The 16,942-nt window shown below is 34.8% G+C and overlaps 1 protein-coding gene across 1 annotated transcript; it reads right to left on the bottom strand.

Annotated features, from left to right (window-relative positions):
* Positions 1-5,179: 5,179 nt before the first annotated feature.
* On the bottom strand, positions 5,180-16,203 carry LOC136801078 (kinesin-associated protein 3-like). Its single transcript, XM_067057707.1, has 13 exons — positions 16,107-16,203; positions 14,515-14,646; positions 14,065-14,225; positions 13,457-13,642; positions 12,287-13,044; positions 11,441-11,662; positions 10,328-10,493; positions 9,793-9,918; positions 9,441-9,539; positions 9,143-9,228; positions 8,323-8,503; positions 7,317-7,438; positions 5,180-6,365 (listed from the first exon to the last, which is right to left on the bottom strand). Exons 1-13 carry the CDS (start codon positions 16,139-16,141, stop codon positions 6,132-6,134), a joined length of 2,508 nt encoding a protein of 835 aa, XP_066913808.1. The 5' UTR covers positions 16,142-16,203; the 3' UTR covers positions 5,180-6,131.
* Positions 16,204-16,942: the final 739 nt, after the last annotated feature.

Genomic DNA, 16,942 nt, shown 5'->3' with positions numbered 1-16,942 from the left:
AGGTTAAATTTACCCCAATAAGGTCAAAATCGTTTAACCAAAGTACTTGTTTGTACAGTTTGTTAATTTGTTACTAACTACACAATAGATTTGATAGCTGAAAATTTATTATTTTCGAAAAAAAACATAAATATAATATCGGTATCGGTATTAGGTTTCCTTCACCGACGGTATTACGGTATTTGACCCAAAACTTTGTCGGTATGACGGTATTTAAGACCCCTGACCGCCCCCCCACCCCCCCCCCTAAACATCGCAATCACGTTTTTCAAAAGATGTGCAATGTGCAATTAAGAAGTCCCAAACAGGCTGACAAATAATAGATAAGTTTTCTTCATTTTCTCTATTGTCTGTGATGTCTGAATTTAAAATGATACTGTATGACAATTTGTTAACAAATCAAAGAATAAGCTCTGTGTCTCAATTTTAGCAATGTATTGGCCAAACGTAGAATATGCTATTTCCAAAAATGAGTCTACTGCACATGTATATTACCTTTATATACCTCTATCATTTTTGTACACGTACCTCTCTTGATCTATTTGTTCTTCTTCTGAAGAAAGCTCATCAATAATTTCTGAGAAATTCCTTCATCAGAAACTTAAGAATGCTCATCATGATTTTTCTTAGACATTTTCATAGATATTTGAATATTTATACCTTTTTCTGTTTTCTTGTTCAGCAAAAAGCACAGCTAGCTACAAAAAGCAAGTCATTGTCAAATTTCAACCATCGTGGATAGCTAGGAAAACATCCTTCTCTGTCCGTGCATAGCTAGGAAATCAATACAAGTAGCAACAAAAGAGATATCGCGCGCAAACATTTTTTTAAACGCGGCGGCCCGCTCAGAATCGGAAGAAACAACATGAACATGAATATTTTTCTGGCGAGAAAGTCCGATACACGTTCTTTTTTATTATAAGAACATTGAGGCTGAAATTAGTCGAAAAATTAAGAACATCGTAAGAACATACCCAGCCTCAGTTTGGAAAAAATGACAAGAAAGTACAATTTTTTCCTCCTTTCAAGCAGTTTTAACTGAACTTAGGGATGGATTTTCCAAAATCGAGAGTCAAATATTTTCCAAATTTTATCAATTTTAAGTGCTCTTTATTTAGCATGATATTGTCGATTTAGAGTAGTCTGAAAAATTAAGAACACATTTAAGAACATTTAAAGCTGAAAATTGCTAAAAAAATAAGCACATCCAGGCTCAGCCAAAATTTAGGTGTTCTAATAAAAAAAACGTGTATGTGAAGTAACAAAAGTCCCTGCGGGGCAATTATCGAGTCGTACCACTTCTATATAGAAAGAAAGTTCTTGTGCGTGTTTCACTAAATTTGCAATGTTTATCAAAGTTTCCCTCTGTGTCATATTAATTGTCATGAGACATCTTTTTTACAAAAAACAATTCTCGATAACTTTAACCCTTTAAGTGCCATGGTAATTTTTTTCTAATTTTTTTAAAGAAAATCGCTTGTTTAAACTTTAAAGGCTTATATCTCGAGATCTAGAAGGAGTTAGAAGCTTGTTCATAGCTCGTTGGATAGCTTAGAGTCTCTTCTTTCTTTTAGGCGCCTTCGACGCCGCCATATGCGGACCTGCCTGAATGATAGAAAGATGCCTAATTGTAAAACTTCAAATTAATTCGCTGAAGGATAGAATCAAGTAAAACAGGGTCACATTTGGAGGTTCTTGTATCACTTGTTGACCCTCAACGGCTCCTGCTTGATCGAACAATCGGTGTACCAAGCGACAGTGACCTGCAACGATGAACCGGAATATGGAGAAAGATTTTATATTGGATTGGCAGAACCTAAATTTAAGAAACACTTCGCAAACCACTACTCTTCATTCGCAAATGAGAAGTACGAAAAGGAGACAGAACTTTCAGGACAGGACATTTGGAGGTTGAAACACAAAAACCGACACCCAAAGATTACTTGGAAAACAATCCGTCGTTGTCCACCCTTCAACCGTGCCTCGGTAAAATGTTCACTTTGTCTCAGTGAAAAATTTGAAATTGCAACATTCAACCAGCCTGACAAGCTGTTGAACTCTAGAAACGAACTGATTTCGAAATGCCGCCACGTGAACAAGTTCACGCTAAAGTAAAACAACACGACTCGAAAGACTGACGTCAATTGTTGTCAAAAGAAGCCAGTACATTGTTCTTCGTAAACATTTAAGATCATGTTCACACGTGACGGTTCCGTTTCGCTCCGAAACGAAATGAAGCCATTCTATTGGCTACATTGGAGTTTTTTTTTTATTCTAACTAACAGAATGGCTTCATTTCCTTTCGGAGTGAAACGGAACCGTCACGTGCAAACATAGCATAATGCGAACTCTAGCTTTTTTAATTTTATTTTCAACTGATGATCGTCTCCACGGCGTGAAACTATTAGTTTTGAAATAAAACACATTAACTTTATTCGACAATAGTAGATATCCAGGCTATATATTTTGGCTCAATTTTAATCTGCTTTTACAGTCTTTCTCGTGTCCCAAAGTATTGCAAAGATCTCAGGGTCACATTTGCTGTCGAAGTTTTGATAGATTCATATATATATTTTTGAAATCAGCCTTTAAAATGGAAGAATGATTCATCAGGTTCTTCGGGGGTGCTTTTAGTGTAATAGAATCCAATGGGATTTGTATTAGTTTTTTTTCTTTGAAATACAACCAAATTTCCGAAGCAAACAAACAAATTTAATTTAAAGAAGGATAAAAGAAAAAGAAAAAGATAAAGAGATAAAATAAATATTTTTTGAAAAATAATACAGTAATTACACACCAGTAAAATATTTCAAAAAGAGGGAAATCGAAAAGTTAACACCCCTTCTCGAATTAAAACGACTTTTTGAGATGGCCTTCAAAACAAAAGTAGGTTCAATAACATTATGCCGTGTAAATTGAAGGTAAAGGTGGTGGTTTACTGAAAGAAAGAAATTCTATTAGATTGATCCCTTCTAGGAAATGTTGATGGAAGCAAGCGATAGTCAGAGCTTCCGTGATCGAAGGGTTGAATTTACCTGTCCGGGGTGATTTCGGGTGTCCGGGAGGGGGATGAGATCAATGATATTAAGCCAAGGGACAAAGTCTTGATATGCGCATAGGGCGCGGTTAAATGTTGTATCCTATACCTCCAATGTATAACTTTTTTCAGGAAGAACATATTTTTAGTTATTTTTAGACTTTCTAGTCGAGATGGTTTGTGACAAATACCGTTTGGATAAAATCTTCCAATACCAAAACACAAGCGCTTTGCCACCGCAATTACAACATGAATACAATGACCTCTTACAAAGATCAGAAGCGAATGAAGAATTATTGGACCAAGTTTTAACACCTGTTGTTGGTATTCTAATGGCGTTTAGTTTATCGATCAATAGTCTTATGATTATCGGTATAATAAAAACAAACAAAAGACTGTTGATAAGTCACAAACTTCTTTGTTGGGTATGTGTTAACGATTTATTAATGTCTTCAATTACAATGCCTTATTTCATGGTATCGAATTTCGTAAGTGATAAATGCCTACATTCGACTATTGCTATTTGTTTTGGGGTTTTGGTATCAATGAACAGCATGCAAGCCTTAGTATTGGTCAGCCTATTACGCTACAGGTCTATTAAATACCCTTTAGATACCGTGAATAAAAATCTGGTCCGTAAAATACTCATGGCACAAATGATGGTATCCGTCTTATCATGTGGTTTGCATTTTTATTTTTACTATCTCAATATTGAAAGAGTAGATTTATATTATATCGATTGGCTTTACTTTGGAATATCTGCTTTATGTTTTGGTGGCTCAGCAAATTTTTTCAATGCAAAATCAAGTATTGCTTTAAAACGCATGTGCAAAAAGAATATGGCTGCATCAACTCACCAACACTTGCAAAGACACCGAAAAGCAGTCACCCGGCTATGCTTGATGTCTATTGTTACTTTTGTATGTTACGCACCAAATATACAATACCAGCTGTACTCAGCTGTGAGAGTTTTGACCTCAAAGACATCAATATATCATATCTTTAAAGCTACTTTAACTCTGGACATACTTTATGCACCAATTCTTCTATGCCCAGCCTTGAATTCATTAGGTTACGTTTTTTGGGACGGTGAGATATTGAAATATTATAAGACTGTTTTGAAAAGAAAACGCTCTGAGTAAAGAAATGGAATCAAAATTTCAATTGGATGGAGTCATTCGTGTTTTGATGGTACAAGCAATGAAGTATAAGCCCGAAGGGCTAGAAGTCAATCTCCTTGGTAGGATTTGAAGCCAACAAATCCTACCAAAGTTGCGCGGCCTTGAGCGGCTCGCCTGATTTTTACTCAAATGACAGATTGAAACTAAAATTTACCGCTAAATTTCGAAAAAAATATCAATCGTAAACAAAGGAATTGCTAGATTCAATCTGTCGTCAAAAATGCGGCGCATTTTTTAAGGCTTCACTTTTTCTTGCCTGAGAAAGGTTAGAGATTGAACTCTAGCCCTTCGGGCTTTAAACTCAATGGGTACAAGTACATGTCATAAATTTTAAAGAAGTAAGTTTTCAGTTGCGCATTGTTTCGTGAAACAGGTAGAATTTACTGGTCGAATGAAGGATGGATTTTAGAATTGACTGACTTTGAAATTGAAGTTTCTGAGTATAATTTCCGTGAAATAAGACTGCATACACTCTGATATCATAATAGTAGCACAATCTCCGAGAATATATGGTGTTGTTATATATGAAAATCTATAGACATATTCAAAATTACGTCACAGCGACGCTTACCTCGTTATGTAATTGATTACCAGAAGAATTTACAAGAAGTTGACTCAATTTCATTTAAAAGACTCGAGAGACTTAACACAGGAAAAAATCTTAAAATCCCAGGCCTGAGAAATGGTCATTCTCGGAGTGGAATTTTTTAAGCCCTGATATTTTTTAACGATTAGATATTTCGATTAAATTTCGGGGGTGATTTTAGCCATTTTACAACCCTGGGGAAAACTTTATGCAAACTTTCCCATCCCGAAAATGGCCATTTCCCATGCCTGGGATTTTAAGATTTTTTCCTGTGTAAGAACCTCGAAAAAGGTTTCAAAACGAGGCAATTTTTGCACTCGAAATAATTAATGAAAAGACTATTAGACATAAGAAAACTAACTGCAGAGCTAGATCTTGAAAATGTCAAAATAAGATATTTGGGTTATCGTTTATTTAGCATTTCAAAGCAAAGAATAGAGAGACTATAAATTTTTTTAAAATAACATGAAAACAATTATTCCTAAAAATTATCAACATAAAATTTACAATTTGTGTGTTTTTATTCTTTTGATTTTCTATAAAAATTCAATATATACGTTTTTTGTACAATTAAAAATGTTTGTGATTACAGTATACTCCCAGTTATTCGAACCTGGACTTACGACGCTCGCCTTGCATCTACTGACCCAACTTAGACAAAACACTCTCGGTTATTCACACTTTCAGTTATTCGAAGCGATTTCTATTCCCCATCGGGCCCATAATGGGCTAAATCACCCTCAGTTATTCGAATTCTTCTTATTGGGAGATCGTCGAGTGATAATATTAGTTTTCTGAGGATAAAACACTTTCTATTCATTACTATTTACACTCTTCAGCAATTTCCCCAAAAGTTTAATCATTCTCCTCCGGTCCTGAGGATTGAAGCAAACAGGGGATCCTCAATCCCAAAAGCCCATCCAATTAAGGTTAAGTTGAAAATATAGCGGTCTTTCTCAGACTTGAAAAAACTGTGTGTGGGCTAGTCTCAAGAAAGAACTAAATGATTTTTTTGAGTCGAGATTGGGACTTTCTGGGACTTTAATTGAATTTAAAAAGGTATCCCTCAAAGTATCTTTTAAATACTTTCTGGCAATATGCTTCACCTTCCTGACAAAATCAGGACAAAAGCATTTTGAACATCCTTCCTTCGTCACTCCCCGCTTATCAAACCCTATTCACCCAAATCCCCACAATGAAGCATGTGAAAAGGTAAGTAGGGCGTTCACCATAGAGTCTTCTGCAATTCCTTGCAAACGAATACACCACCAACAGTATGTCACATATATTATGAATTTGGGTGCTTGTAGGTCACAGAAAATCTCTTTTAATATCCACCTGGATTACGCCCATACATTGACGCATCACGCCCGTAAGCGTAATCGTCGACGTACTGTTGCTGTCCGTAATTCGGATAATCGATATCTACGTCATCATCTTGCGAGCTTCCGTAAGAATTGTTGAAATAACCTGCAGCAGAGCGTTGTTGTGAAGCATCCAACGACATGTTACTGCGCTGACCGTTTGCTGTGATGGGGCGGTCGTAAGGGTCAGTAGACATCTAAAGATACAAAATAAGTATTACAAGTAACAAGTGAACATTCATACTGTCAAAAATGGGGCTAAATGGAATATTTTTATAGTCGACGTACGCACCGCCCTGGGCTCAACTCCACTATTTTTCCAAATATTCGAAGACCATATTGTAGCAAAAATGTGAGACTCGGGATGTTAACCCAAGGAACGATTGTGAAAACTTTCAGCCAAATAAGACCATCTTAGAAGTCTCAAGTCTGTCCCAAATTTTAACTAATTTTCCTGAAAAACCCATCCCAACTAAAGTAAAGAATTTTCATTTTAAAGATAGCTAGCAAAACTTTATAATTCTACGTCTGTCGCACTTCATTGTTTCCTGAAATGGCCTTTGTAGAATAGCGAGTTTATGAAAAAAAATCTTGTAATCCGCATTTTGAGGGCAGAAAATCTGCATTTTGACAATATTAGTACCTTATTAAAAATAAATTAGAAGTTGATCATTTTGAGCTGAAAACTTTTTTTTAAATCGAGGCTGAAAATTTTATGAATCTACGTTAAGTAGACTATTGAAAATCATTAAAAACCAGCATTCTGGGAGCCACTAGAATTTTGTGACGTCACACACAGAAAATATACTTAGAATTATAGTTTTGGGAAAAAACCATTTGGGGGAAAGATTTTTGAGATGACCAAGATGAATTACAAACATTTAGATAGATTTTTTTGTAAATCACTAATTCTGAAGAAGTTTTCAAATTTGACCTGCATTCTGGGGGCCAGTTACTGTTTGTGTATTTTCTCTGTGGCGGAGACGGTTCGCTTCTGATTTGACTAAATCCTGATTGACTGAGGACCGCCCTCGGACCGGTCAAAATGCAGGTTATTCCAAATTCCTTCAGTCACACCGCCGTTCTCAAAAGTGCAAAGAAATAAACTCGCTTATAAATAGAAAGATAAAATAAGATGGAAAACTTACCACACCACGGACATATTCACTAGGGTAATTATTTGGGTCATCAATAGGACCACCTGCAGTATTGTAACCTCCATAACCTCCTGGACCATCCTCTCCGTTCTCAAAGGCTTCGTCTGGGTTCCCTGTGGTGAAAGAAAAAGAAAAAGCTCAGATTTATAGGTTTTCAGAAACTTCCGTCATTATGTAAGAGAACGTTCGATTTGCATTAAGTAATAGCTGGTTTAAATTCGAATATTTTCCTCGATAAAGTACTGTAGGGTAGGAATTTAAAGTGGATATTCACTAATTCGTATTTCTTTTTTTGAGTTGTTTTAATACAAGTTGCAGGAAAATAGAACTTTGAAATTTATCAAAAAATGGCAGCTTTTAAAAGAACGGCGAATGGTAGAGCGTCCAGACGGTAGTTTTTATTTGGTAGAAAAATCGGAACTTGTAGAATTCTAAAGCGTCTAATTAGAAAGCGTCAACTCTCACTCTCAATGCTTTTGCTTACAAAACAAGCCTGATTCTTATCGCAAAAAAAACTACCTTAAGCTTATTGGGCTATTCCAGAAAAATTTTGTACCCCCTATGTTGATGAGATCTTTTTTTAAGAAGGTGACCCCCTGGATTTTTTTCCAATTTTTCAGGACCCCCTTGGATTTTTTTCTCTCATTTCTTTGGATCACCCTGGATTTTTGACCTCGTTATACTAACCACCCCTGGATTTTCAATCTAATTTTACTGACCACCCTGGATTTTATCATTCAAAAAACCTGAACACCCTGGATTTCTTATTTTCCAGAGCACCCTGGACCACCTCCTCAACATAAGGGGTACAGACTATTTCTGGAATAGCCCATTTAGCTAGGGTTATTTTCTCACGAAAACAATTATCTAGAACTAGCCATGTAACAATTATACCACAAAGACAGACCTCTGCCATAACAAGAACTTCACGAACACTTCGATCTGCCTGTTCATTCAGGTTTAGCAGATTTTGAGTACTGAATCATGTCTTTCTTACCGTAAAAGAGATCAGTTCTTGAGAACAAGTCACCACCGTATGGATTTTCTTCATCGAAATATTGTTCGGGCATGTCCCTTTCTTCAGGGTTCTCCGTTCCCTCCACCATTTGTAACCACTGTGAATTGTGCCAACGGAATTTCTCAAGCGTGATGCGTGAACACCAATCGCTGTCACACTCCTAAAAATGAAAATCATGAGAAATTCTTAAAGCAATAAAAGTGCATAGTATCTATAGTAAATTATGGTTTTTGATCGATATATTTTCAAAAGGTACCCCTTTCTTGGTAGCCTCTTTAAAGAATATTTTCAGATTTTTCGGAAGCTGCCGAAATACTAATATCATAGAAAATATCAAGCGCATTGTTGCAAACTTACGGAGATAATATCGAGCGCATTGTCACAAACTTGCAGAGATGATATCAAGCGCATTGTCACAAACTTACAGAGATAATATCGAGCGTATCGTCATAAATTTAGAAAGATAATATCAAGCGCATTGTCTCAAACTTACGGAGATAATATCAAGTGCATTGTCACAAACTTACAGAGATAATATCGAGCGTATCGTCACAAATTTAGAAAGATAATATCAAGCTCATTGTCACAAACTTACGGAGATAATATCAAGCGCATTGTCACAAATTTAGAAAGATAATATCAAGCTCATTGTCACAAACTTAGAAAGATAATATCAAGCTCATTGTCACAAACTTAGAAAGATAATATCAAGCTCATTGTCACAAATTTAGAAAGATAATATCAAGCTCATTGTCACAACCTTACGGAGATAATATCAAACATAATGTCAGAAACTTACAGAGATAATATCGAGCGTATTGTCGCAAACTTTTCGTACTTCTTCGTTTTTATCATGCATCAGATCAATCAAATACGCTGGTGCCTCTGTTCAAGTGTATTTGGAGTTCAAATATTAAGGAGATAATAATTCCATTGTCTTTACTTTTTGCTTTATTTCTACTGTGTCTGAATTAGTCGTCTAGCTTGCTAGACTAATATCTAGACTTTTAGCATTTTCAAGGAAATTATTTATGACACATACGAATCTAATCTCCTTAGGGCAAGGACATTAATACTTGAAAAATAAGAAAGGATACGAGTTTCTTTGACGATAACATTTCGTGTAGCTTGATGGAAGACCATTTGATAAAAAACGTAAACAATTTGTAAAACCAATTCATCGTCCACTTGTTTCTCTGCAAAAGATGGCAAAAGAAACGAAAATTGTTATGTTATTGTAGTAAACAACATAAGTTTTACGAACGCAGTGGACACTAAAGCTCCCTTTTCAGATAGTGGGAACCTTACCAAGAACCAGGATTTTTCGCTCCGTTTCTTTGCATAAAAAAACGGCTAGTATAGGCTACTTCTCAGAAAGCTTTCAACCCAAATTCATAAACTGGATTGGATAGATCGTTTGTAGTGGATGCTAAAAAAATGGATGCTAACCTTTTAAAAGTTCGATGAGGTCGTGAATGATTCCAGATTCAGCAAGCAACGATGCACATCCTTCATCACTGGCAATAGTACCTGTCATAATGATCACTTCAAGCACCAAGTCATCCTCTGTCACTCCTATAACAAAAGAAACAGTTAGAAATAGTGAAAATAAAAAGATATCAAGTAATAGGAAGTAAAACCGCGTTATGGAACTACTCATAGCTAATTTAAAAATGCTTTGGAGGGCAGTTACTTTGGTCTAAAAAATCGAGATTTCCGAAATCAACGAAGTTCAAAGTTCCTGAAAAACATAAATGCAAGGATGATCTAGTGCAAATTCAAAAACCCTTAGAATTAACCACAATACTTTTTTTATCAACAACGTACTACTTTCAATCCCATTAATATCCTTCAAAAACCTTGTAACAAAATGTGAGCTATGCCAACTAGTTTGCTAGACTTTTCTCTACCTTAGAGACTAGAGCAAAAAAAACAACAACAAAAAAACGAAAAGATTGTCAAATTTCTCACACTTGTGACTTACCTGGTACGATTTTGGATTTGATAAAATTCAAGAGATCGTATTCTTTTAACATCATGGCATATTCAAGTTCAGGGATGTTCAAGTTGCCAAGGATACCAACACATTCCACAACAAACTCTTCTTCTTGGAAATTCTTGATGATATTTGCCAAGTCAGAGATGTAATTCTACAAAGAAAAGAAAAACATGAAGTTTTATTTTCTGATTTTTATATTCAATCCACTATTCAATATTCAATCAAAATTTTCATAGTACGCTCCCTCATTCCTCACATAAATGCTCTACCTGAAAATTTATCTATTGAATACGTGAAATAGTCATGAAGCCCGATCTCGCTACAGGAGAGCTAAATCCGTGCCCATCTGACAAAATGAATTGATATGTCTCAATGAGTAGCGTGGTGGCAGCGGCCGATTTTTTTGGGGGCGCTGAAATACAAAGGGCGCAAAAAGACGCTTCCGATTACTAATTTCAGCGCCATTTTTCTCTTTTGCACCTTAGATATAGCAGTTTTCGGTCAAAATAAGAGAAAATACGAAAAAAAATTTTGTGCTCGCGAAGGGGCGCCAAAATCAAAATTTCCTAAAATTGCCTCCCAAGTTTACTCGAATTTTAGTTGGCCCACCGACTGGTCTCACTTACTAAGAACTTTTTGGGGAGAACTTGACATCTTCACTAAGCTTTATCAGTAACAAGCAGCTAGGCTAAGATTTTTCTTAGAATTAATAGATGCTTCACAAGCATTGAGAATAATGATACATCAGCACTTTTCTTAGAACTGACTACACAATGTATTTTAAACAACCAGGTTTCTAAGGCTCAAGCCCTCAAATGAGTCGATTTTCTTTCACTATCTCTTAAAGTGAAATGTTTTTAGATAATCTAGCCACGGCAAACGATAACCTGACCTAGTAAGCATATATATGGTATAATATCAGAGGTGGTCACAGCAAATTTTCCATAGAATGACCTAGAATGCTATGCAATCCCCAGTCACCTCACGTACAACAAACCCTTTACAGCTATGATTTTTGAAATCTCCATAGATGTTGGGTATGTTAACAGACAAGTACGTCATCTCATAGAAGCTCGATTAGCTTTTATTTTTACCTACCACAAATTCACTTTTGGTTGGCCCATCATGTTGTGAAATGTTTCTCAACATTTTCATCAACAATGGATCTTTAAACTTGATGGCTCGTCTCATTAACAATCTGAGCCCGTTTCCTTCGCATATCAATTGAGCGTTACGTCTATTGGCTGCTAGGTTAATGGCAAGTGCGATGAGTTCAATTTCAACACGATCTGTGGGATTCTCCAGGATCATTTTCATAACCTACATTGTATAGAAAAAAAAAATGTCGTAAAATCTTAAAGAAACAAAATCAGGCAATGTTCTCCTAAGTTTGTAATCTGTGTTATATGATGATATGCTATTTGTTACAGCATGATATCAGCCTAAGTATAAACAAATGGAAACGACGACTAAAATCTGCTCCTTCCAGCATGCTAGATTATTACTTCGAATAAGAAAATTTGATACTAGAATTTTGATTTTATCAACCAACATAAGCAAAAAAGTGCGTGTTTTGTTTTGTTTCGTGGGACAAAAAGTGAGGGAAATACCCAAAAGGCACACTGATTTTGTCCCAGGGACTAAAGTAAGAGAAGCACAAATGTTATTAAAAGAAAAATGGGGTGGAGTCACGAGAAAGCGTTTCAGGCTGGTGAGATGGAGCATGTTGCATTGCACAAACAAGAAAAAAATTTCTCGTGTCCCCAAGCATTAACAAACATTAGTTAAAAAACAGCTAAAGAATATTTTAGTCTGAAAAAATTTATACCCGATAACAAATTTCTCTCAAATTAAATTTGTGATGATACGGAACAAGTTTCATACACAGATCAAGAATTAATGAAAATTGTTCGAAAAAAACAACAACACTTTGAAATATCTTACCAACGGTATACAATCCGTGTAGCTGAAATACGATCTGTATTTATCATCCATGCTGATATGATACAAGATACATGTCACCACAACACTGTGATGCTCAAGAGATATCAAATCCACCAGTTTGGGAATCAAACCACATTTAACAGCTTTATCTCTCATCTCAGTATCAAAGGTTAGATTCAAAATCAACCTCAAAGCGATATTCAATAAATCATCATTTTGAGCAGGAATCAATTGTGCAGCTTTTTCCATGACCTCCATTTCTTTCATTTGGTCCTTGTTGTCTTTGAAGATGCTCAGTTTCTTTAAGAAGGACACAACCAGTATCAACAGCTCCATGTTTTGACGTTTCATCATTTTAACCAATAAATCTATAATGCTCTTATTCTTCATCTTGATTTCAACTTTACTATCTTCAGCCAAATTTAACAGTAGGTAAACACCAACTCGCATCAAATGGTCTTGCTTTTTCAACAGGTTCTGATACTTTTTATAACTTTTTTCATATTCTTTTTTCATCTCTGGTTTCTTTTCAGCTTGTTGTTGTTTCTTTTCCAACTCTTCAAGCCAGAGTTGATGTTTCTTAGTCTCTTGTTCTAAGATTTGCAAACACATAGCACCAACTTTGTGATGTGATATGACGCTATGGAAATCTGAGAAACTGGAGAAACAAAAAAAGGTGTAGATGATGTTTGTGGTAAGTTCGGTACTTGATTTCCATTCTTCACGAAGAACACGTGACAATGCACTGAGAACGGTTTCTAAATTGAAAATGAAGAATGTTGTATCGGGTATACCTGGTATCACAGTATGACAACATTATGATACAAGCTCCTTAAGCAATTTTAGCACAACGTCAATTGAATAACAAATCAAACGAACAAACTCGTAAAGATTAATTACAAGTACCGGAAATAGCATCTACTTTTCAGATTCTTCCCTTATACACTTATTGTAGATATTTGCTTTAGTGATGAAAGAAATTTTAAGGTTGCAAGTCCCCACCCTTAATTCTTGGAAAAATTCTCCTATCCCCTCTAGTTATGAAAACGACATAGCACTATTAGGGTGTCATTTAAGAAGAAAGAACTTTTTTCTTCAGGAAAGCTTTTCAAACAAAAGCGCACAATAATAAAAAATCATCAAAGCCAGTAAAAAATGAAAAACAATTACCATTTTGCGCTAACTCAGTAAGATTATCAGGATTTCGTGCCACCTGTAATATCATGGATGATCCTTTGATCTTACTGGTAGTATCGTCGTAAAGGAGTTCCATATACTCCTCAACATCATTAAGGTTTGCACTTTCATCAAACTCGTTGCTATCAAATGGATCGATCTCTTTCTTTTTCTTCTTCTCTGCATTGATAAAAAAAGAAAACTGATGTATTTTGGATAAACAACATTTCTTTTGTTTCAATGAGCTTACAGGTATAATGGTTGTCAACCCCAGCAAATATTTTCTGTCAATTAAGGTAGAACCAATTCAGAAAAAATAAATACGATTCAATTATGAAGGTTAGTATAAAAATTCATTTATAAAGCATAACGACCTTGGAATTTTGCTCAGTGATCAAAATCGTCTCGGCGGCAATTGTCCCAAGGTGTTAATCATTGTCCAGGGGAAATCGTCAGGGGGGTGTTTCCAGTCAAGAAATTAAAAAATTCACCCAATACCCAATCTTTGAATTTAACTGGGATGAATTATTGGATATAAGCTTTTAAAAGAAGAGTTCAATTTGCATAATTTCCAATGAAGTAACAACTGACATTTTTCGTACCTAGCCCAGCATCTTTAGGACCTCCTTTCCTTTGTTGCAAATAGTATAACAATTGTTCGACTTCTGGTATTCGTGATGGATGTATGAGACTGCACTTGTCCACCACCTCCTTTGCCAACACACTAACGTCAGTGCCACCATTTAATGATTTCAATCGTATACTGAAAGTATACGAGTATGAAAAATTTGTTACATATAGGCTTATATTTTATGACGCTCTCTAATTCGATTTTCAAGGGGAATTGAATATCACCAAATAAGGGAGCATATCGAATCGTAGAGTGTTGTTTAGGAAAGTTTCTTGTTGACGGAAGCTTTCAATAATATCGGATAATATAAGTATTGAATAGTACAAAGTTGAAAAACAAGGTGAGCTAAGTTCGAAATACGATAAGGCATAAGGTATAGACAACCAATATTTCGTATACTTTTATTACAAAAGAAACTTACACTTTTTGGCATTCTTTTCTTTCCCCCATCATGGGTTCACCCATCTCCCCCAAAATGACGGCTTCCAGTTCATAATTGACCACCAGTGCATTCTGGTTAGGGTGAACATCTATGGTGCCCCCTTTTACTTTCCTAACGATAAAAAGGTATATAGAAAAAAGCAATAGAAATACATAACAAATAGTTTGAATAAGTGATACTTTTATGGACCTACCTGGTTATGCATTTAATACATATATAGTTGATATCTACGTGAGCGTGACCATTAAACAATCATTCAGAACACAAATAGTAACGATCTATTAAAATTAGTCGTTTGTTTCTTATAAAAAACGTTTAGAAACGAAAATTTCATGCTCTTGAAATATTCTTTCATATTCAAGACTTTGTGAGAAAAAAAATTCAGTAATTTTAAGAGCATTGATGTATGCTTATTAAAAGTGATTTTTATAGATATATAAAGATGCATTTTTTGAGCTGAAAAATTCTTTTTTTACAAAAATTTGCTTGAGCCATCTTTTACCTACTTTCATGTAAAAAATCAGAAAAAAACAATGATCCAATATTTCACAAAGTCCGAAAAACCCGTTTTTTAGCTGTTTTTTGGCCCAAATTTGTCCCCAAATTTTTTTTTCGAAAATCGGGCTCCGTCACATTCGAGGATTTATAGTTATGCATCTTTGTGCAAAAAATCATAAAGAATGAAAGAGCCAATCTCGAGAAAAGCTAATACCTAAGTAATTGATAATGTGCTTATAAAAAAATAACAAATTTGGCCAGTTTTTCTATAAAAACACGCCAAGCAACCAAAATTTCATGTCTAAACACACATATTCTTTAAAAGTAAGCCCTCATAAGCAAAAAAAAAACATCTATCTCATAAAATAATTGAGTAATTTGACTAAGAACATTGATGTATGCTTATTAATAGTTATTCTTATAGATAAACATGCGTTTTTTGAGCCTACAAAATTTTTTTGCAAAAATCTGCTTAAGCCATTTTTTACCTATGATGGTACCCTATACTTTCATGCAAGAAATCAGAAAAGAATTATGATCCAATTTTTCAAAAAGTCCAAAAAACCTGTTTTTTAGCCGTTTTTTGGCCCAAATTTGCCCAAAAAATTTTATTTTCGAAAATCGGGCTTCGTCACATGCGAGGGTTTATAGTTATGCATCTTTGTGCAAAAAATCAGAAAAAACTAATGAGCCAATAATGAGGAAAGCTAATAATGAACAAACGAACGGACAATATAGTACCTCCAGCGGGGTAGGTACAAAAGAAAGAAAAAGTTGTATAAATGCAATAATATGGACAATATAGCTTAATGTTCCAAGTTCCATTTCTCAATCATCTTTTCCACAGCTTTTAAGCTTGAAGTTAAATTTTTCTTAATAATTTCTAGAAAAAGTTTATATTTTGCAAATGAGGTTATGGTGATATCAAAAAACTCAAGTAGAATTCTCTCCTTCCTTAAAGTCTCTTAGGATAATAGGATGGAAAACAGGAACTTGGATGTCTGAGGGAAAAAATAAAATCATGAAATAAACAAAAATGTTTTTCCAATTATGTTTCAAAAAATGAAATTTACCTTTTCAGAAATCTTGCTTCATCTTCTCCTTGCATATTGTATTGTATTGTATTGTATTTTTTTTTTTACCTTTGTTAGAAAATCCTAATAAAAGTAAGAAATTTATTATCAGTCACTTCCTTGGATTTAAATAATGTGATATAAAACGGTCTTACAGTAGGATCTGTATAACATCAGAAACATATTTTTCAAAGCTTGCATGGATTAATTTGTGCAAAGGTTAGGTTAGGTAATTTGTGCATTTTAAAAGAAAATAATAACGAAATGAATTCTCTTCCATCAGATATAATAATAAGTATTTGACAGAAGAAATGACTTTTTCAGATGTTTTTCTTTTTTTCATTTTGTAAGTTTTCCTGCAAAGAGGAGGCATTGTTAAAACCCTTGAACAACCATTGAAGATTTCTAAGCATCAGCTGATGTTGATGATGTTTGTATTAGTGAGGTCTGTAAGCACATGAAAACGTGTAAGAATACTTCAGATGGTGATAAAAGCATGAAATTTGGCACAGATGATCCTTAGGGGGTCTTAAACTTAATTTTAAACAGTAACACCAAATTTTGCCACCTGGCCACTTGCCAGATGACATTATTAAGTGGCTGGGCAAAAAATTATTTTTTTGAAAATATTCAAAATCTGATGGTTACAGCGGAAAGAGCATGAAATGCTGATGAAAATTGATGTATGAAGCTTGCCTTGAAAATCGTTCTATCAAAAGTTATAGAGGTTGAAAGTTTTGTAATGACGTCATCACAAGCCTTTCCAGGCAAAACTTAAACTCGTAATTGACAAATTGACCAAATTCAATGTTTTATACATGAATTCATAACAAAAT

The sequence above is a fragment of the Clytia hemisphaerica genome, unplaced genomic scaffold (genome assembly GCF_902728285.1).
Source record: "Clytia hemisphaerica strain Z4C2 unplaced genomic scaffold, Clytia hemisphaerica genome assembly, whole genome shotgun sequence".
Lineage (NCBI taxonomy): Eukaryota > Metazoa > Cnidaria > Hydrozoa > Leptothecata > Clytiidae > Clytia > Clytia hemisphaerica.
The sequence above is the reverse complement of the archived record's forward strand: the minus strand, read 5'-3'. Positions and strand labels throughout refer to the sequence as shown.